At 47.7% G+C, this 21,627-nt stretch overlaps 1 protein-coding gene across 3 annotated transcripts in view; it reads left to right on the top strand.

Moving 5' to 3' along the window:
* Positions 1-21,627, top strand: part of PIK3AP1 (phosphoinositide-3-kinase adaptor protein 1) — a 190,138-nt gene that overhangs the window by 158,589 nt on the left and 9,922 nt on the right. For all 3 annotated transcript variants that reach the window (XM_058671639.1, XM_058671638.1, XM_058671637.1), the window contains exons 10-16: positions 1,737-1,934; positions 3,173-3,238; positions 5,623-5,828; positions 9,204-9,276; positions 14,641-14,796; positions 17,859-17,929; positions 18,969-19,084. In XM_058671639.1, coding sequence (XP_058527622.1) covers positions 1,737-1,934; positions 3,173-3,238; positions 5,623-5,828; positions 9,204-9,276; positions 14,641-14,796; positions 17,859-17,929; positions 18,969-19,084 — 886 coding nt within the window. The remainder of the gene's footprint in view (positions 1-1,736; positions 1,935-3,172; positions 3,239-5,622; positions 5,829-9,203; positions 9,277-14,640; positions 14,797-17,858; positions 17,930-18,968; positions 19,085-21,627) is intronic.

The following is a 21,627-nucleotide window of genomic DNA, read 5'->3' as shown; positions in this document are numbered from 1 at the left end:
TGAGAAGAATTGCCCAAGTAGTGCTAGGTTGAGGCTGTGTTGCATCATGGTAGAGAGCACCATCTCTGCTCTTGACTTAGTTCCCTTTCCAGTTAACTGGAAACCTCATGCTGCTTAAGGTTCCCCAAGAGTCTTCCCAGCCCAGATCAGAAAGGTACTGGGAAAAGAGGGTGAACACAGGGTGCAGACTGCTGGGGAGGCTCAAACCTGGTGTATCCATCTTGGCTTGGTCCAGAGAGCTCATTTTCCCCAGAATCCACTCATCATTCATCCTGAGTATGGGACTGAGCACCTGCCATGTGGGAAGTACAGTGTGTGGGCTATAGGACTATGTGGGGAGTCAGGGGGAGGGCCTGCCCTCCTGCAACTGACAGTCTAGATTGGGAGAGAGGTGGAAAAGAGATGAGCCTGCTTATACATGTGTGAGTAGATGTGAGTAGACATAGTAGCAGGACCAAGAAGCAAAGGATGAGGTACAGAAGGGACAAACGAGGGCTCTCAGGGGAAGTAAGTGTATAGCTGAGCCCTTGGCAGGGAACCATGTTGGTCTGGCCCTCTCTGGAGGGGAGAGTGCTCTGAGCAGAGGAGCAAAGGAGCATGTCTGTAACTGGAAGATTCTAGCTAGTTGCAGAACTGAAGGGAAGTCAAGGTGTGTGGGTGCAGGGACTAACGGAGTCATGGCTCCCCTGAGAGACAGCCGGGAGTGACCTTGGCACACCTCATGTTGTTAACAAAGGACAGCATCCCCAGATTTTCTTCATGCTCTCTCTTGTTCGAAAACAGAAGCTTTTCCTCTAATGGGGGACTTCCCTGAGAATCGGAGTCCCAGGTCTGAGCGCCCTCTACCGAGCTGGGACAGCCTGGTCCGTCCTCTGCAGCTAGGACATTAGCAGCCTAGGGCAGCCTCCCCACAGCTCAGAAAGGATGCCTCAGCAGACGATGTCTCTGGGAAGCACTGTGTTGCGAATCCCACAGGAAGGAAACCTAAGCTTTATTCAGTCTCTTAGCTCAGTCGAGCACATAGTCAAAATTTCCTGACTGAGTGGTGCTAGGGAGAACAGAATACACCAGAGACACTGAGGCTTGTAGGCCCTCCTGGGCAGGCTTCTATCCTGAAGCTTTTTGGTGAGTGAGGAGCAGAGCAGCCACATAGGCGGTCTCAGAAGCAGGGTGCGAGCTCCTGACTGATCCTGCTAAGGGACAGCCTGGCTGGAAACGACTTGGAGCAAGTTATTTAAGCCCTCAAAGCCACAGCTTCTTCATTCACAAAGTTACAGCAATGACTGTGGCTCCCCCACAGTGTGACAGAAACATCAAAAGAGGTGGCAGCTGTGGTGGTGCCCACAGCACAGGAATTGAAGCAAACAAGCCTTGAGAAATTGTTTGCTGTAGCCATTCGGAGGTGGAAGAGAAGGAGGAGGAGGATGCTGGTGGTGAGGACTCCCACTACTCAGCGAAGCACCAGGGGTGGTGCCAGTGTCCTGAGACATGGTGGGCAGCACACTGTTCCTAGTTCAGGATCCTCGCGCTGCTGCTGGGACAATGGCGCCTAGTACTCACTTTCTTTACTGTATCAAGGGGTGACAAGTGAGGGAGACATGGGAGTGTTCTTGATTGCTTAGCTAGGGGTTCTGAGTGGATGGCAAACCATCCTTTGCCAGAGGCCACCACTGTGCAGGTGAGGTGTGGCCACTCACTCTGCTCAGGGTGGGAACCATCTTTTTCTGTGTCTCCAGGCAATAGCATGGGAATGACCAGTTTGGACAGAGAACAGCAGCCTCTCGGGGAGGAGGAAGACGTTTATCACACAGTGGATAATGATGAGGCCTTCTCCGTGGACCTGGCCAGCAGGCCCCCTGTCCCTGTTCCCAGGCCAGAGACCAGTGCCCCTGGTGCTCATCCACTGCCTGACAACGAACCATACATTTCTAAAGGCAAGTGTTGCAGGGAGGGTGCCTTTGCGTCTTCTGGAGTTCTCTAAGCTCTTTCCATGTGTGAGCTCACTTCCTCTGCCTGGCAGCCCTGGGCAAGTAATGCTGTCAGCCTCACCCCACAAATAAGAAAAGCAAGTGGGGAGAGGTCGACCTCTTCTCCCAGATCTTCGCGATTCATCAAGGGCAGAGGCAGGATTTAAACTCAAGGACTCCAAGGAGCAGTGACTGTCAGGCATCTGGCCGTGTTGGGCAGACTTGTCATTTCCCAGTTTTCTCCACTGACTTTTCTAAGTCTGGTCCTTGTGGGTAATCTCTAAATCCCTTTGGAGCTGTGCATTTCTTTCTTTCTTTCTTTCTTTCTTTCTTTTTTTTTTTTTAATGATCTTACTTAGTTGATTAGGGTACAAAGGGTCAAGGGCTACAGGGTGAAAGTGGGTAATACCATTGTTTCCACACTAATATTATCATTTTTCCCTGTATCTGGGGTTAGGGGAGTAACAAAGGGAAAAGCCCCACCCATCCTCCCACCCATTCCAGATCCCCAATGGGAGGTGCGCTCCGAGGGTCCTGCTCAAGCAGTTTTGATAGTTCATCAGTTCTGGCTTGCTGCCAGTCTCACAGTTCCAATCGCAAAGAACCCTATTCAGAGTCCACTGGCTGACAGTCTCTTCATGGTTGGGGTTCTAAGATCATCAGTTCAGTTGGAGGGATCTCCAAAGAAACTTCATCTGAGATGATCCCAGACCTGATTCTTGCGTGAGTTTGCTAGTACAGACTCCAACACCGTCTGTCACGCCAATCAGCTTATGGAGCTGTGCATGCATTTCACCTGTTAGGCCACTTGGGGCTCTGTTTTGCAGCATTTGTTAGATGCAGCATGGGACTTGCTTTATTGTCAGGCTTTAAAGTCTTCTGCAGGTGACTCCAGGGACTCGGGGATTTGTGTACATGCCCCCAAGCCCCAGCACTTTTTGATTTTTATGGTCATGTAAACTCTGGTCCTGTCAGCTGGCTTTGCCGTCTTTCTAAGCTCAAGGATTTGCTTATTTGGTCTGTCTTCATGTGCAGGACCTATACCACCTTAGTGTTTGCTTTTTTGTAGAGTTTTGTAGAGTTTTTATGTATAGAACTACACATAATGATCTTACATATGGAATTGTTAGAGGCTTTTTGTCGTGAGATTTTGATAACATTTGACAAATGTTATACAGGGATGATTTAGATTCTTTATCTCACAGTTTTTGCAGAAAAACGTCAAGAGCGGCTTGGGAATTTCTATGTTTCCTCTGAGAGCATCCGAAAAGGTAAGCCAGTTGTCCTTAGCCTCCTTTTCCATGAACTGAACTTCCAGGTGGTAGTGGTATCCATATTGCATATATATTCCATATATATTCCATATATCCGTATTCCACAGCTCCTTGGCATTGGAAACTAGAGAGCTCAGTTGGCCCAGTGGTTAAGATGCTGCTTGGGACACCTGCATCCCAAATCGGAGTGCCTAGGTTTGAGTCTTGGTTGCCCTACTGAATTCAGCTTCCTGAGAATGTATGCACTGGGAGCCATCACTGATGGCTGAAGTGGTTGGGTCCCTACCACCTGTGAGGAAGACTAGCTTATGGCTTCAGCCATGGCCATTGCAGGTATTTAAAGAAGAGGGCTCCATATGTCTATCTGTCTGTTGTCTCTGTCTGAGAATATCTCTCGCTCTCTGCCTTTCAAGTGAAATAAACAAGATTTAGAAACACTACAGAAATCCAGGGGATGCCTTAGAATGAGGCTGTCTGAAAATCCTATACTGAAGTTAAATGGAGGAGAATAAATAAGACCTAGAAGAGTACAGAAACCAGTCCTAGGAAGAACATGAACGTATTATAAGGTATCCATCCAGTACATTAATGTAAAGTCTAAACACTGAGAAGGATGCCAACAGGATGAGGGCGGGCATTGCTACATGCTTTCTTTACCTAATGATACAGCCCTTTCTAGCTGTATCTGCATCCATTCCTTGGTACTTGGATTCAATGTAAGAGCCATTGGGTAACAAGTTAGACGTTGCATTTTTTTTCTAAAGACTAGGAAAGCATGTTTAAGGAGCTAAGAGCTCTGTTTTATTCCTGTGATTAATTTTCCGAATGCTTTGTACAGAGGCATTCAGAATGACCATGTTGAGGGTTCGTTTGTAGCCAGAGCTCCATGTAAGTATCTAAAGGTCTGCCCCAGGGACTTGGGTAGTGGGACTTGAATAGTGGGACTAGGTTCCTTGTACGTCATGTGTCCTCCTAGCCCTGTTTCCCATTACCACTAAAGACAATCTTCTGGAAAAAACAAACCCAGGGGAATGATACATCAGTGGGTACAGATAGGTAAGGGGGTGGCTGGGTGGAATGATGGAGAGCTTCTTGCTGTCTGTGATGTGATCTTTCTTCTTTCTTTCTGTACTCCTGGAACACAATGCCGAATGAGGCCCTGCTGACAAAATTTAGAGTGAAGCAGCCGTCCATTAGTGCAGCAGTAAAAAGTCAAGACATCCTCACATGCCCCAGGCCCCATCATCTCTGCAAATTGTCTCAGCCCCCACCCCCAAGAACTAGGGTCACAGCCTAGAGGCAGGGGGCTGTTTTCCTGTTTCCCTTGGATCGCCAAGGTAGAGTGATGTGCATTTCCATTGTGGGAAGAAGGTTGGCACAGAACAACCCAAGCACAGGCAGCCTGTGCTATGGGACCTGGCTGCCTGTTCCATGGGTGTTCCAGTTTCCCAGGCCTTCCATACCCCTCAATGCTGTCACCACAGGCCATGCATCTCAGAGATGCTGAGGACTGGCAGCAGTGCCGAGAAAAGCATCCTGCTGGACTCTTCCCGTGTATTCCCTTCTGGGAGTGAATTTCAGCCTACAGCATTGGTGCTCACCTTGGGCAGATATTGCCTTCTTTCTCAGGGGACATTTGGCAATATCTGGGGGCATTTTTGATGGTCACAGAGAAGGAAAAGGTACTGGTATCCTTGGGCAGAGGCTGTAGATACTGCTGAACACCCTGCTATGCCCAGAGAACTTACCACAAGGATTGCCCAGCTCCAACTATTAGAGGTGCCAAAGTTGGGAAATGCTGGACTACAGGCTTCTCAGTCGCTAAGAATTGGGCATATGGGCACAGTGCAATGGTTCAATGGCTAAATCTTCACCTTGCAAGCGCTAGGATCCCACGTGGGCACTGGCTTATGTCCCGGATGCTCCACTTACGATCCAGCTGCCTGCCTGTGGCCTGGGAAGGCAGTAGAGGACAGCAAAAAGCCTTGGAACTCTACATTCATATGGGAGACCAGGAAGAAGCTCCTGGCTCCTTGCTTCTGATCAATTTAGCTCTAGCCATTGCGACCTTTTGGGGAGTGAACCAGTGGATGGAAGATCTTTCTCTCTGTCTCTCAGACTTATCTCTGCAAATCTGATCTGAGAATTGGAGCATGAAGCAGATTCTGCACGTCCCGTACAGGTCATTGCCTTTCTACTTTAGTGTGATAGACTTTGAAATTATGAGGTACTCCCCTCTGTCCTGACTCCATGTTATAAGTCTCCTTTCTTGGTTCCACGTGTAATTGTTCCTTTGAGATATGTCCTCCTGAGCCTGTGACTAGCCTTGTTAACCCCACTCCAGTGAGAGAGTGTCTAACTGAGTTTGCCATCCTCTCCAGAGCCACCTGTCAGACCGTGGAGGGACAGGCCACAGTCCAGCATATATGACCCATTTGCTGGCATGAAAACTCCAGGCCAGCGGCAGCTTATCACTCTGCAGGAGCAAGTGAAGCTGGGTATTGTGAATGTGGATGAAGCTGTGCTCCACTTCAAAGAGTGGCAGCTCAACCAGAAGAAACGATCTGAGTCCTTTCGTTTCCAACAGGTAACCAGCCCTGTGTGGAGTTTGCTTCCTGTCTCAGCCTCTGCTGGACATGGGCAGAAGCTGGCAGCTCTGTCACCAAGCACCTGTGACTGTGTCCTTCTGTTGGCTGAGAGCTTTTCCAGATGCATGCAGCTGCAGATCAGAAGCAGACACTCGCCTCTGCTGCTGCTTTTGCGTTTAGCCCTCTGCTCTGCTTTCCAGCTTTTTCCCTTTCAGAGCCCTCTCTTAATTGTTAGTGCCCACCCAATCTCCCAAGGAACTCTCACATTAAAGAACTCAGAAGGAACTTGAAAAGCTCCCGAGAAATCTGAGCAAATGAACCATCCAAGTCACATTTATAAGACTGCCTGAGTTAGAACTGCTTCTTTATTACATGCTGTCAGGCATGTGTGTCAACACAAAGGCAAAGATCTAGAGTGAACTCCACACCTCCACCCCCAGCCCCATGGCCACCTCTCAGGAGAGCCTAGGATTGGAGGACTGAGATGTCAGAAGTGACTCTTGCTTTATTTGAGGTGCTTGAAGTGTTTCATGAGCATAAATAACTCCATTGAAGACAATCAGAAGGCCTCAGACTCAGCCTTAGGAAACACATCCCCAGTCCATTGGCTTTCTATTAAAAAGTGGGAGGTTGGACTGGTCTTGCAGCATAGTGAATTAAGCTGCCACTTGCAATGCCAACTTCCCATATGGTTGCTAGTTCAAGTCCTACCTGCTCTATTTCCTATATGGCTCCCTGCTACTGTGCCTAGGAAAGCAGTGGAAGATGGGTCAGGTGTTTGGGTCTCTGCACCCAGATGAGACACATGGATGAAGTTTCTGTCTCCTGGCTTTGGCTTGGATCATCATTGACTATTGTTTGAGAGTGAACTAGTAGACTGGAGATCTGCTGCTTCAGTCTGTACTCTTTCAAATAAATAAATAAGTCCTTTTTTAAAAGGGAAGAAATTAACCCTGGGGGATTAAGAGACATGTCAGAGGCCACTTACTAGTGACTAGAATTGGAATTGAAACTCTTGTGTTTTTCCTCCACATTGCTGTGGTGTGTGCCCCAGCCTCTGATCGTGCCAGAGTAGTAACAGCTGTGCTCTTGCATTGCTAGGTGGACCACTGTGCTACTAGATTTCAGCTTTTTCCCTGTCCACAGCATGCATGAGCTAGAGGTGTCACTCCTCCCATTTTATGGAAATGTGAGGCTTAGAGAAGGCACGATTCAAAGCAGCCGCTTCCCACACTGGAGCCTGTGCTCTCTTTACCGTGCCTCCCACCTCCCACCTCCTTGCTGCGCCTTACACAGAGCATTGTCATGTGTGTTTGGGCTAGTGGTTCGGACACCCATGTCCTACATCAAAGGCCCAGGTTCCAGTCCAGCTCTGCTTCTGACTCCCATTTCCTACCAGTGATAACCTGAGTAATTGGGTCCCTGCCACTCACTGGAGAGTTCTCAATCAGGTGTCTGGATGCTAACCATTGCAGGAATTTGAGAAGTCAAACTGTGAATGGAAGTACAGTTTTCTCTCTCTTTCAAACTGCCTCCCAGATAAATAAATCGTAATTTTTGAAAAATAAATTTATTTAGCATTAAAAAACCTCCAAGGTACCCACTGTGTCCTCTGGGGGATCTGAAGGGTGGAAGGTGTTGGGCACAGGAGTCCAGGGCTTCTTCCCTCTCAGCTCCTGCTTAGAAACACCAGCTCTGGCCAAACAAGGATTTTCTTTTTCCTCCTTGCTGAGTGGCCACGTGGCAGTGGAGTTGGGAGCGGCAGAGGTTGCGGGGTGGGGCAGCAGCCCGAGTTTACATCCTTGTTCTGCCACTTGCACTGGCTGACCTTGGCCTCACTGTGCCTCCATTTCCTCACCCCTGGGATGTAAAGGGTGGGTGGGGCAAGCTGAGTAGAGCCTTTGCGTGGCTGGTGCACGGGAATGATGCCAGAGACATGAGCTGTGTTTCTGTCTCCGTCCAAGGGGCGTCTTCCTTTCCTGTGGAGTTGCCCAGACAACTGGGCTTTGTCTTCAGCACTGTGAAGCATCCCAGTCCATAGAAGCTCCTGCTGTCTTCTGCCCCAACAGCCTCCTGGGACTTTCTGACTGTTCCTATCCAGGGCCTGGTGGGTGTGGGGACCCCATCTTCCTTTTCCTCTGTCTCTCTGCCTTCTCCCACTTCTCCCAGGAATGGGCACTGCTCAGCTTCCCTTGTGTTGCTTCCCTGTGCAGATGGCACTAGTACCTGTCTCAAGCTTCCAGCTGGGTGTATGGTCCTGAGCTGCCCCAGACCTAAAGCAACAAACACCCTGTAAGGCTGCTTCTGTCTTCCGACTCCTCCTTGCTCACTACACTGTTGTCTCCCCAAGACTGGGGCTAGGCCAGGGCATCCCCTTGGTTCCCAGCTATGCTCCCTCGTATCCAGTCAGTGACTCTTCTCCCTTGGCGGCCTCCTTCCTGTTACACCTGCTCCCATTTTTCCATCCCTCAGCCATGTTCCAGGATCAGCTCCATTGCCTGCCTCTGGCCTTTCCCACCATCTCCAGCACCTTGCAGTAATGACACCAAGCTTCTGACTGCTCCCCACCAAGCTCCTGGCCATCTGCTAAGACTCCCCAGCTTGCAAACCAATGTAGCCTTCCAGGCTGGCCTCCTGTGACTCCCTCATACCTTCTGCTACAGCTGTATTCATAGGTTTCTCTCCCACGGCCATTTTTCCTGGAATGTTCAAACCCTGCTGTTGTTGACTGACTAATAGCAGCAACTCTAGACTTCACAAGTCTGTTTCTGGAGGGCCACAGCAGACCAGACTGCAGAAGGCTACAAGGAATGTTCTCTTTTTCTAGTAACTCTAAAGAGGCCAAGTGTGCACATGTTCACATTCACACACGCACACGCACACGTGCACGCCCATGTGTAAAACAAGACAGCAAAGCCCAAGCACCAGATGATTAGCCTGCCCAGCACTAAGGAATGCAGCAATCTGGGGAGGCTTGTGGGGGGGCAGGGAGAAGGGGAGGTGGGAAGACATGGAAAGCCATCAGAATAGGGAATAGAATGAGAACCTAGACTCAGAGACATAGGTATATGAGAAGTGTCTGTGCACAGGTAAGAGGCTGAGTTGGCCATGGGCTGTAGGCAGAGGGAGACAGTGGTCATAAGATGAAAACAGAGCAGGGAGCAGGGGAAGAGAGATGGTTTTTATGGAAGGATGTCTTCCTTTCAGACACACATTTGCATTCCTTTAGGAGCTGATGGCACCAAGCCTCACTTGCATCTTGAAAATGTTATTGCAATGTGATAAACCCTGAAAATGGCATAAAGTGAGGAATAAACTCTGTACCCAGAGGGTATAATTTTGGTATGCACTTCAAAAATGTAAATTTTTTCCAGGAAAATCTTAAACGGCTAAGAGATAGCATCACCCGAAGACAAAGAGAGAAGCAAAAATCGGGAAAGCAAACAGGTATGTAACTTCCTGGGGCCCTAAACTAGGTGGAGGGAGACCTTGCTGTCACTGGTTGTCCTGACTATTCTGCTGTGGTCCCAGGGAGCAAACTCCTTGCCTGTATCACTCACCCTGACTAGAAATTAGGGTCCCCACTAGACAGAGAGTACTTCGCAGACACAAATTCAATCAGATTTACCCTGAACAGTATAGTGCCTGGCCCAGCAGATGCACCCAGCAAACAAACAAATACATGTGACCAACTCTGCCTCCTTCCATCCTCATGTTCCAAGAGGCTGGTACTGTACCCAAGCATCTGACACTCCCCTGGGCAATCGGCAGGAGATGTGTGTCCTTGTGCTAAGAGAGCACATTCCCATAGTGTGCATTTCTGCCATCAGCTTTCCTACTACATGCTGCTCCACAGGTCCAGAGACCACCAGTAGCGGGGCTCCCACCGTAAAGTAGCAGGGACCTGAATACCATCATGCACACCAGGGGATTAGCCCCTATGCTCTCCATGACCACACTTCCCCCAAGTCCCAGCATTGGGGCAGAACCAACCCCCAGGTAGGCAGTGATATTTGCCCACACTGCATCTTCCCACCATGGCTTCCTTCCTATTCCCCCTTTCTTCTCTCTATGTACCACAACATGGAATTATTTGTGTTTCTATTCTCTGGGTTGTGGTCAATACTACTCCCTCCTGCAGTCAGCTCCATGAGGGCAAGGATGTGTCTGTAGTATCCAGCTAAATCCCATGTGTGGTGCAGCACACTGACAGAGCACAGGAAGTCTTTTCTGGTAGGACTGATTTTAGTAAAATGTTTGATGGCACCATTCATTCATTCATCCATTCCTCAAACTCTGAGCACCTGGCACCCAAGTAATGTGGAGGCCAGAGTAACATCATCTTCTATCTGGTAGCTTGTGAGTTGGCTGTATTTTCATTCATGTAGGTCTGGCTTCCTTTCTTAGGGTCTGTGCCCAATGCCTAGCACTGTGTTTTGCAGGTGGTATTAGCTTAATTAATGATTTCAACTGAATTGGAGAAGAAAAGCTCACCTTATTGGAAGGTTAGAGAGGTTATCATAAGTCTTGCCTGGGTTTCTAGATTTTCAGCGTGTGCTGCAGATGCTCATGCTCCCACTTGCCTGTGTTCCTGGTTGAGAGGAGAAAGAAAGAGGGCAGGAAACAAATCTATTTCAAGACTTGCATAGTCCCCTAGGATCAGATGACAGGGCTGCGGTGGTCAGAGGGCTGAGATGCCTTTTAGAACCAGAGGACATGAGCCCAAAGATAGAAATCTGGATTAAATGAAACATCTCAAGCTGTTAAATATAGGCAGCCTCAAGGAACCTGTGATTTGGGCTGACCCCATGTCTGAAGGCCTGGGAACTGTAGTGTTGAGTTCACGTGTACCCAACCATCTGGGCTTGCGAGCTGAGCTCTCTGGGCATCTTTACCACCTGCCCAGACTCCAGCTGGAGCAGGAGGGACACACCCACAGAGGAGTGGAGTTAGGCCAGGCCAAGGCCTAGGGTGAAATCCATCTCACTTCTTGTCCCTACTGGGACCATAAACAAGACACTTCGCCTCCCCGAGTTTCCAACCTCATCTGCCAACTGTGTGAAATAAAAATGTCCACATACTAGAGTCACTGAATGAGCTGAAGTGGAACTAATGCTTCATCCTCATGGTACCCGGCACACAGGGTACCCTAATATCCACTTGGGAGTCACATACACTCCCACCTGGGCTGGACTGAAATTCGCTGTCCAGGTTTCCGCCCTAAAACTGCAAGGTCAGCAACTCAAGGCTGATCAGGCTGTGGATAAGTGATTTGTGTCCTCTAGAAAGGTCAGTGTCTCACTTTTCCCATGGGGCTGTTGTGGCTGACTCTGTCCTCCCTCCCCCATCCTAATCCATAGGAAGCAAAATCTCTGAAAAAGAATTTGGAGCAAAGAGAAGGTTAATTATTTTTAGGTTTTTTTGAAAAAAAAAAATTTTCCAAAGGCAGATTTACAGAGAGAAGGAGAGACAGAGATTTCTATCCATTCATTCACTCTCCAAATCACTCTAATAGCCAGAGCTGTGCTGGTCCAAAGTCAGGAGCTTCTTCAGGGTCTCCCATGTGGGTGCAAGGTCCCAAGGACATGAGCCATCCTTCTGATTCCCTGAGCATGTTATCAAGGAGCTGAGTTGGAAGTGGAGGATCAGGTCTTGAACCAGTGTCCATAAGGGATGCCATCCTATTGTTAGAGGCTTAACCTATTATACCATTGTTAGTTTAGTTTAGTTTTGTTTTGTTTTATCAAGAGCTTCAGCTAATGTCTATGAAAAGGTGAACCCATGTGTCACTGCACACTGAACTTGAATGGTTAGAGATGTCAGGACTCTGTAATGAGCTGAAAGTAATACTCTGCCCATCAGCTGCTAAAGCCTCCTTATGTTTTATTTTTATTGTGGTAAAAATGCCATCACATAAAATTTATCACCTGAAGCATTAAAAATATTTGTTTTATTTGAGAGACAGAAAGAAAAAGGAGGAACAAAGAAGTCCTCTGTCTGCTGTGCTGGTTCACTCCCCAAATGCCTGCCAGGACATAGCCATGGACAAAGCCAGGAGCCAAGAGCTTCTTCCCAGTCTTCCACATGGTGGTATAGGCTCGAATATTTGGACCATATCCCACTGGTTTTCCCAAGTCATTTGCAGAGTGTTCAATCTGAAGTAGAGCAGCCAGCACAGAAATAAATGCCCAAATGGAAGGCCAGGATGCAGGTAGCAGCTTTAGCCATTGTACACAATGCTGACCCCAAACAACTCAACTTCGTAAGTCATTGTACCTCCTAGGGCGCATGATAGCAAAAAACTAGGATCAGAGGCAGTCCTGGAACTCATACAAGCGCTCAGTTATGGGATGTCAGTGACCCAAACTGGGGTATGAACTTCTGGGTCAGTACCCATCTTTAAGTGTAGGGTTCAGTGGCATTTAGTGCATTAATTGTGCTGTACAGCTATTACCACTTATATTTGTAGGACTTGTTCTTTCCTGCAAAAGATGCAAGAAGAAATAGTTGGCATGAGCAGGGAGGATTCCAGGGAATATGGCAGGGGGTGAGCAAGGGAGACAGAAGGAGTTACTGAAGAACTAGGGCTCAGAATCACCACAGCTGAGAGTTGAAAGAGCCAGGACGGTGATGCTGGCTGAGGCCCACTGGGGTGGCACATTCATAATTTAGCCACCACAAAGAGCCTCAGTAGTTGGAACTTGGACCCTGTGCTGCAGGGTGAGGCCCGGGGTTGGGGGAAAGGGAGCATCCACAAGAAGGAAGGCATCTCCTCTGGCTTGGGATATGGGTATGTCAGGTGCATAGAACTTGGAGTGGTGCTCAGGTATACCCCTTCCATAATGACCTAGTCTGTGCTCTTCACAGTGAGTTCCTGGGGGAGCGTGGCTGCTACATGTCTGCTTGTGAGTGTGGGGTTGAGACTGTGGAGAGGGAGGGTGGGGAGTGGGAGCAGTGGATTCACAGCCACAGGGCTAGGAGCTCCTTTCTTGGCTCTCACCTAAACATCTCCTTTGAAAAATCTACTTTTCACCTTGAACTTCTGTTTTCTTATTAAGAAACACTTCAAGAAACACACATACACACACACACACACACTGCTGAAAACTGGCACCCCATAACTCTGGTCCATAGGAAGATTAAGGTTGGTGGATGAAATTTCAGCTTAAAGGACCTTTCTAAGAATGTAGTCTACTCTAAAACACAATGACTGGCTCTGCTAATCTAGAAACTTCATTTGCTCTGGAAAGAAAAATGAGTTTTCCTTAATTTGGGTTAGAGCACCAAAGATAATTAAAGACAAAAATTCTGTTCATCATGCCTGGCCAGTTTTCCATTGGCCCTTGGGAGCTGTTCTGCACCTGCTGAGCCGGTGCAAAGCACTGGTGGCAGAGGCCATCAAGAACGGTCTGGCTTCGTACGTGGCTTGTTGAATGCCATGAAGACAGTCAATATTTGTGTTCCAGGTGTAACTTGTGGGGCACCCAGAGAGGCTTAACCTGGTCCCAGGAAACTCGGTCCCTGATCCCCAAGTTGTCACTGAATAACTTTGTGGTCAGGCCAAGTGTTTTACCCACCATATGCCTCAGCTTCCTCCCCATGATTTGCATCTGGACAGAGAAACCCCAAAGCTCCAAGAAGCTCCAGTGGTGTAGGGGTACCTGGGACATGGAGCAGTGATCAGAATTCCTGGCGCTCTGCCTGGAATCTGCCAGAGACTGGCAGGATTTAGTAAGCGTTTAGACTGGCTCTACCTAATTTGCTGAACCTTTGGTCTCAGGTGGCCCCCTGTGTATTTACCTTTCCTTCTGCTTAGACCTGGTTGAGGATAGAAGATTGTTTCCTAGGAGTTCCTTAAGTAAGTAGGACCTCTGCCACCTCCTTAGAAAGATGGCTTAAAAAAAAAAAAGCAGGTCAAAGTGAGAAGATTAAAACTTGTGACTTGCTTGGCTGCTAAGGTATCATCACTCCCTCCCACCCCCCAGGGGAGGCTTCACCTGACTGTTCTCTGCCCAAGAGGTTCCAGGCCTGGCTGGGTGCTTGGCCTGCATGAAAACCAAGAAAGCCCTGGGCTGTAATAGGGAGCTGCATTATAAAAAGATCTGGGGCTTTTGAAACCCAAGTTTCTAGACTGAGGACATGGGACTTGGGCCTGTGCAAATCAGTAGTCTCTGTGGAATGTTCGTAGTGTGCCTGGGCCACCCTGCCTCACGCCATGATTTCCTGTCATGCTAATCATTTGCTTCTCTCTGTGGACTGCTGATGTGGACTCTGTGAACCCCTGCCACACCCATCCCTCTGAAGAATGGAGACAGAGCAGGAAGTTAGACCATGGAGATAAGTGCACACGTTTCTACAGCTCACACGTGTCTCATTTGAGCTTAACACACCTTCCCAAAGGTTCTGCCACAGCAGAAAGAGCCACACACTCTTCTGGGGGCAGAGCTGATGCTGGAACCACAGACTGTCTTGTTCTGCAGGAGCTGATTTCTGAGCATAGAAGCCAGGGGTGCAAATCTAGAGGCAAGGTGGAGACAACCCACTGGGGTGCCCCTTTCTCATGTTTATCAATCCTTCTCTTTTGTCTCCCAGCAATGGCCACACTGGATTCTATGGAGTTTCAGTTGCTAAACGATTTGGAAGACAATTCAGGACACTCTCTTCCCCCATCTCTTTTCCTCTCCTTCCCCTCTCCCTGACAGGCATCTTCCGGCCTCAGGTGAGGGAGACTGGTAGAGAGGACACTGCCAAACAGTGTGGTGAATAACAGTCTGATCCCTTCAAACTGCTCCCTCTGTCCTCTCATTCCAGACCTGGAGATCACGGTCCCCATTCGACACCCACAGCACCAGCCAGGGAAAGTGGAGTTTGGAGTCTATGAGAGTGGCCCCAGGAAAAGTGTCTTCCCACCTCGGATGGAGCTAAGACGAGGAGACTGGAAAACAGACAGCACCTCCAGTACAGCAAGTGAGTAGCAGAGCCTTGACCTTTAGGGGACATTCTGCTGAGAGCCCAGAAGAACTCATTGGGCTTGATTTGGGTTTGACAGGGATAAATATGGGAACATTTGTTTTTTATCCTGTGAAGCCAAGTTGATTGACAATCTGTCCTTTTGAGAAACAGCGTTAACAATACCATTAACGTTTATCAAACATTTACTGTATGCGAAGGCTCCGCATGGATGATGTAATCTAATGCACAGCAAGACTCTGGGAGTGTGAAGCCATCATCTCTTTTTCTTGAACTTGCTGCCATATAAGGACAAATCCTAAGGGCAAATGATTAATAATAAAAGTTAACTTGAATCACAAAGCAAGGCATCTGGCAAAGCCCGAGCTGGTGATGGGGAAAGGTGCCAAGGGAAAGCATACGAAAGTGTGGATACTGTGAGATTCATTGACTAGTCTACCATCCTGAAATTGATGGTGCTGGTGATGGCCCTGTACCACACATCTACCATGGGCTCTGATTCATTTGGCCAACAATTCTGTGAGTTTCCAGATGAGAAAATAGACTCTAAGAGGTTAGAGACTTGCCCTGGATCTCTCGGCAAGTAAGCAGGCATTCCGGGACCCAGGTATAAGCTGTCTCTTTGTTGTTGGAAAGTACCGCCTTCCACACAGAAGTGGTTCCTAGTGCAGAGAGGAAGACTGCGGTTGGCCCCAATCTGACCCACCGACTGTTCCTCAACCCCTAGAGCCACACCCTAAGCTGGCACTGTCTTAAATTGTGACACAACTGTCCATTCTAGGAACCAGCTGCAAGTTAAATCTGGTGATAACTAAAAACTGAAGCCCTTGCTATCATGTTAAGTTTAGAGAACAGAAGGATTGTTAACTTTCTCCTAGATTTCCTGGCCCAGCTTTCTTAACAATTATATTGCATTTGTTTACCTTCATTCATCTACCAGCTATTGAAGAATGTTCTGTGTATACAGAACCAAGCCAAACACTGGAGACAAAAAGATGAAAAGGAACCAGGGCCTGTCTCAGGAGCTTGCAGCAGAGGAGACAAAGTACAGAAGAGCATGAGTTTAGTCCTTGTCTGAACCTTCTCTTGACAGACCCTGGCAAGGAGTGGTGCTGCCCTCCTTCCCTCTGGCAAGAATGGAGATTGGGGGGCTGGGTCCCCTACCTGCTGTGCCTCCCAGAGGAGTCATTGGTTGAAGCAAGGGAACTGCACTGAGCCAAAGGCTGGAGCCCCAGATCTCAGAACCCCTAGGGAAGGGACCGGGGAGCTCATGAGTGTAAATGTTCCAAGTCACTTGGCCAGGGCCTGTGGCAATTTTTGATTCCCAGCTGGTGGGTAGCATTACAAGGGAGGCTGGTTCATTGGGAGGCAACCTGACGAGCCATGGTCAGTGAACAGGACAGCTCAGCCACAGAGAAATGGAAGCCTCTCGACACAAGGGACTATTTTCAATAGGTAAATCTGGAAAGGTTTCGACAGCATATGTCCTGAGCTTAGAGACGTGAGATTCCAGACTGTGAGCACATGTGGGATGGGGAGAGTGGGGAGAGGAGACAGTGTGACCAAGTGAACAAAGTATTTTGATGTATTGGGATATTTTTAGTTTATTTTTTATTTTTCCCGCAAGAACAGTTGGTTGATCTGTCTGTCTATCTATCTATCTATCTATATCTATCTATGTATCTATTTAGAAAGGCAGGTAGAGACAAAGAGAGATCTTCCATCCATTGCTTCACTCCCTAAATACCTGAAACAGCTATGCTGGGCCAGGCAAAATCCAGGAACTTGAAAATCCAGTCAAGTCTCCTATGTGGGTGGCAGGGATCCAGGCATTTGGGTCATCTTCTGTTACCTTCCCACCGAAGCAGAGTAGCTGAAACTCAAGCCTGCATTCCTCTATGGGATGTTGGACATCTCAATCAGTGGGTTTACTTGTTCTGCCACAACCTGCCCTCAAGTGGCATCTTAACTGCTGTGCCAGAGGTCTGACCCTTAACACATTATTTTCAATGTAAAATGTGTTCCTCAGAAACAAGCTAAACTTATTGTCATAGTCTGCTATATTCAAGTTGGCATCTAAATTAATTAGGTCAAAATTGACACCATAAATGAAGTCAAAACCAGGACTGTTTACTGATAGACTAGTATGGTTGGTAGCTCTTGTAGTAGAAATTCAGCAAACCTGAGAGCTGTTAGTACTGTTATTAAATTCAAGTGAAACCCAGCATGTTATAGGTGGTTAACTGACCATTCCTTAGTCACAGCTAGAGCACCATGTACTTGGACATGCTCTAGTACTGTGTTGAGCAATACAGTAGCCCCTAGCTATTCAAATTTAAGTTAACTGAAACTAAAGAAGATTCAAAATGCACTGCCTCAATTATAGTTGCCATGTGTCACATACTGGATAGTCCACAACAGACCATTCCTGGAAAGTTCTATCAGCACCATTCTAAAGATGTAGGCCATTAATTCCCAACTCAGAAGCCATGAGCACCTGAACTCACATAGTCACAGTTCCTACCCTGAGCAGAAATTATACTCTTTGGATCTATTCTTTGAGTTTTAAATTGAGTCAGGGAAGCTGGCCATTTCTTAGAGAACATATCTGCATGTGTAGTGCACAAACATATTTGCTGCAATTTCAAACTAAATTTAAAAAAAAGCCTGCAGTAACAAAATCAGACACCACTGAACAGCTGCAAATCAGAGTACTTGTCCTTCCTGGTCTTTCACATGATGACACTAATATGAAGCAGCGTTTTCATAGGGATTAAGTGGCAGTCATGTTGTTTAAAGCACACAATGTATAGTAGGCCCTCAGGAAATGGTAGCCAGAAAGGAAAAAAAAATAAGTGGTTAAAAAAAAGTGGACCATCTCATTTTATGGTATAAGAAAGAAAAACTTTGGTAAAATGGTATAAGATTGGCACATTTTGAAGAATCCCATGTTCGTAGCTTATGCATTAATTTCACCAGTAAACTTAAGTGCTGGAGCCCTGCGTTTTATTTTACCCCAAAGAACTCGCAATCTGGCTGACTTTGTTTCTACTCTGCAGGCAGTGCGAGTAACCGGTCCAGCACACGGAGTCTCCTCAGTGTGAGCAGTGGAATGGAAGGAGACAATGAGGTGAGGTCCCCAAGACCCCACTCCCATCTATCTGTCCCAGAAGGAAGATGCCAGACACGGAGGATCACGTGTGATGTGAAATACCTGCAGCGGACAAGCCCGTAGAGACAGACTTCAGACTGGAAGCTGCCAGGAGCTGGTGGGAAGGCTGCACTGGAAGAACCCACTGGCTGGAATACCCTGGATGATGAATCAGTTTTGAGGCTAGAGACAGCTGGGGGTGGTGGGGTGCACAACACTGTGAATGCACTCAGCGCCACACAACTATTCATTTTCAAATGCCTCATGTTATGTGAATTTTGCCTCAATTAGAAAAGAAAGGAAGAAGATAGGTAGGTAGACAGAGAGATAAATGTCTACACAGACTGGTTAAGCCTAAAAAGGGCCTGTGGGAAGGAGCTGGCAATCCCAGGAGGAGCAACGAGACCACTGGAAGCTGAGGCCACTGCTCTGTGTGACTTGGTTCCAGCAGCTACTAGCTTTGCTTCTCTGTGCACAGGTGCTTTCTTCTGTCCATGCACATGGCTGTTCTTTGCATCTCTGGGCTTATAGTCATGTGATCCTAAGAGCCATGAGGCCTCTATATGGAGAGTGTGTCACTTCTTTAGGCAGGGGCTCCACACTTCTTTAGGCGAAGTTGGCCCAGGTGGATCAGAGAGCCTGCTCTGATCCAGTGACCACTGGCTAGGACATGTCGAAGGGCCACCAGAGTTACTACCAACTCTGAAAATTCTTGCAAAAGGACCCAGGTGGGCATTTCTGAAAACCCCCAGGAGATATCCATGTAGATGGGCCACACACCACTTTGAGTAATGGGTTTAGAGTTCAGGTGATGGATGTTAACTGAGCCCAGACTGTCCTCCTTGGTGACTCTGGGAGAAAGTGGACAGCTGCCAGTGCAACTGAATCAATCACTAGTTCATGAACAAGCTGCATCCCCAGCCTAAGAAGGGATGAGGCACTTGTGGGATGTGGATGCATAGCTAGGCTGGTGGCATAATGTAATTTTCACTTTCCTTTCTTTTCTCACTGGCTATAGGATAATGAGGTTCCGGAGGTTACACGAAGTCGGAGTCCTGGCCCCCAAATGGATGGAACACCCTCTGTGCCAACGGAGCGGCCCCCAAGGGTGCCTCCCCGAGCTGCCTCCCAGAGGTAACACCAAAGCTGGTGGGATGTTTTCCCCTTACTCTCTGAATTCTGGGGGAGTTTGGGAATTGGGGTGCATCTGTGATGACCTAAGAACGAGCATAGAGCCAAGTGGAACACCTGCTCCTGACACAGGCATTTCACTATGGACTCTTGACTGATCTAAGTGGCACTTTATGCAGTTGCACACACGGTATTTTTTTAAAGATTTACTTGTTTTCTTTATTGGAAAGTTGAATTTACAGAGAGAACAAGAGACAGAAAGTAAGATCTTCCATCCATTGGTTCATTCCCCAAGTGGTCACAATGACCAGAACTGAGCTGATCTGAAGCCAGGGGTCAGGAGCCACCTCTGGGTCTCCCATGTGGGTGCAGGGTCCCAAGAGTTTGGGCTGTCTTCGACTGCTTTCCCAGGCCACAAGCAGGGAGCTGGAAGGGAAGTGGAGCAGCTGGGATACCAACCGGCACCCCTATGGGATTCTGGTGTGTGCAAGGTGAGAATTTTAGCCACTAGGCTACCACACTGTGCTCACACAAAGTGTTTTGTAAGTGAAATGCGCTGATGAGTATCAATTTTCTGAGTAATTTTTATCTAGTTTAGCTAGAATTCAGCTCGCTATTAACAGGTGTCCTTGGCTTTGCTATGGAAATAGGCAATAAGAAGGAAGTGGAAATGAACAGGAACCTGAAACACTGCAAAACTCCCAGGACCAGGCAGGCTCTAGAGCCACTCTCCTTCTCAGGGTCAAAGCTCTGGTCACTGCTCATGAGCTTGGTTGGGTTATTTGACTTCACATGTCTCCCTTACTGTAAAGCCGGGGTAATAACCACTTCCTCACAGAGCTTGAAGGGTTGACTGTGTTCTTGGCCTGTTGCAAGCTCAACAGTCTGATTGTTCGCATACAAGAGGAAGCATCTGGAGACCTGGAGAGGAGCAGCATCCTGAAGAGTCTGGCAAATTCACTGGGCTCTGATGTGCATCCGTCTTGATGGGAAGCATAGGCCTGCTTGGAAGCTTGAGCAGAACAACAGGCTGAGCAGTGAGACGCAGACTCCCACAACTCTCCATGCAGAGAGGAGCCCTTGCCTCACGAGTTTCATTCTTGAGATACAAGACTTTGGGAGGGGTTGAGAAGAGGGTTAATACCAGGCAGCTTTTGTATCAGCCAGGATATTTTTCTGCATTTTTTCTACTGCTTCAGTGAAGTTCAGCAATAGGATTGGAAGGGGTGTGGCTGGGAGGCCTGCCTTCCTCCTTCTGTCTTGGAAAGAGAGGCTGACTCTATCCTGAGGATCACTCCGTTTCTCCCTTTGTTGTTTCCCGTTTTTCCTGGTGCTGTCGTCAACACTCATGTAGTGACATGCATAGTGCACACACATACCACAGCACCAGGTTGTGCCACACTCATTCGGTGTAGACCAGAGGACATATATTAGAATATCAGTCCCAGAGGAAAGCCTGTGACTTGCATTAGGATAATGTTTTATTCCCTAAAAATTATTAACATGGTTATTGGCTGCAGAGGAGGGCTACCAGGAACAGTTATGATAATAAGGATCATGTATTGAGAGCTTGCTATATGGCAGGTTTTATGCAAAACATACCCAAATATTACATTGTTTAATTCAGTCCATAACCCTATGAGGTAGATATTTCATTTTAGCCCATTTTGCGGATCTAGAAACTGGGACATAAGAGTGAGTTGAGGCATGCTCTGCATGGCAAACCCAGGCATGCCTGACCCCACAGCCTTCTCTCTCCGTCATTGTGTTATACCTGTCCGAGAAAACCAAGGTGTCAGAGGAAGGATTCAATACCCAAAATATTTTAGTCCTGAAAATAGAGGACTTTGGAAGCAGTTCTCTAATCTACCCAAATAAAAGTGTTGTCAGGCTTGAGGTAGAGCTACAGAGATATTATGGGGTCTTGTCAAGGGAAGAAAAAAAAAAAGAAAGAAAACAGAGAAACAGGTTCCTGAAATTAAAGGTTAGAGACTAGGATGCCCTTTAGTGTGTTAGAAGAGATGGCAGAGGAATTATCTAGGGAGTCTGGAGGCATGTTGGGATAAGAATGGGAGGAAAACACTTCGGGCAAAGAAAGATTACTTGTAAAAAAATCTGTAATGATTTAGACTTAGAATTGGTATGCGTTTTTGGTGTGACAAGATTTTCAAGTATGCAGTTGGTTTGAAAGTATGTATATAATTTTCATAATAAAACAATGAGATTTTTGAGCAGAGATTAGAACAGGTCTCTCACCTAAATGACTTTGCTGCTTGATCTGCTTATAGACAGGAGGGGAAGCTGAGCTTGGTGTCCCTGTCTCCAGTCCCACAAGCTGGAATTAGCTACTCATCTCCAGCACATTCCCCAAGTCCTCCCTCCCCTCCAACAGCATTGGCAGGTGTAGGCTCCAACTCACCCAACACACCATCCCAGTTCTGATCATTCCTCTGCCTAGGCTATCCCCTCAACTTGAATCGCCACACAGAGTCCAAATTCTCATCCCTAAGTCAATCCTCTCCTTCCTATTGTTGGCTGGAGACTTC

This window comes from Ochotona princeps, chromosome 13 (genome assembly GCF_030435755.1).
Source record: "Ochotona princeps isolate mOchPri1 chromosome 13, mOchPri1.hap1, whole genome shotgun sequence".
Lineage (NCBI taxonomy): Eukaryota > Metazoa > Chordata > Mammalia > Lagomorpha > Ochotonidae > Ochotona > Ochotona princeps.
This window is presented reverse-complemented; position numbering and strand designations above follow the sequence as displayed.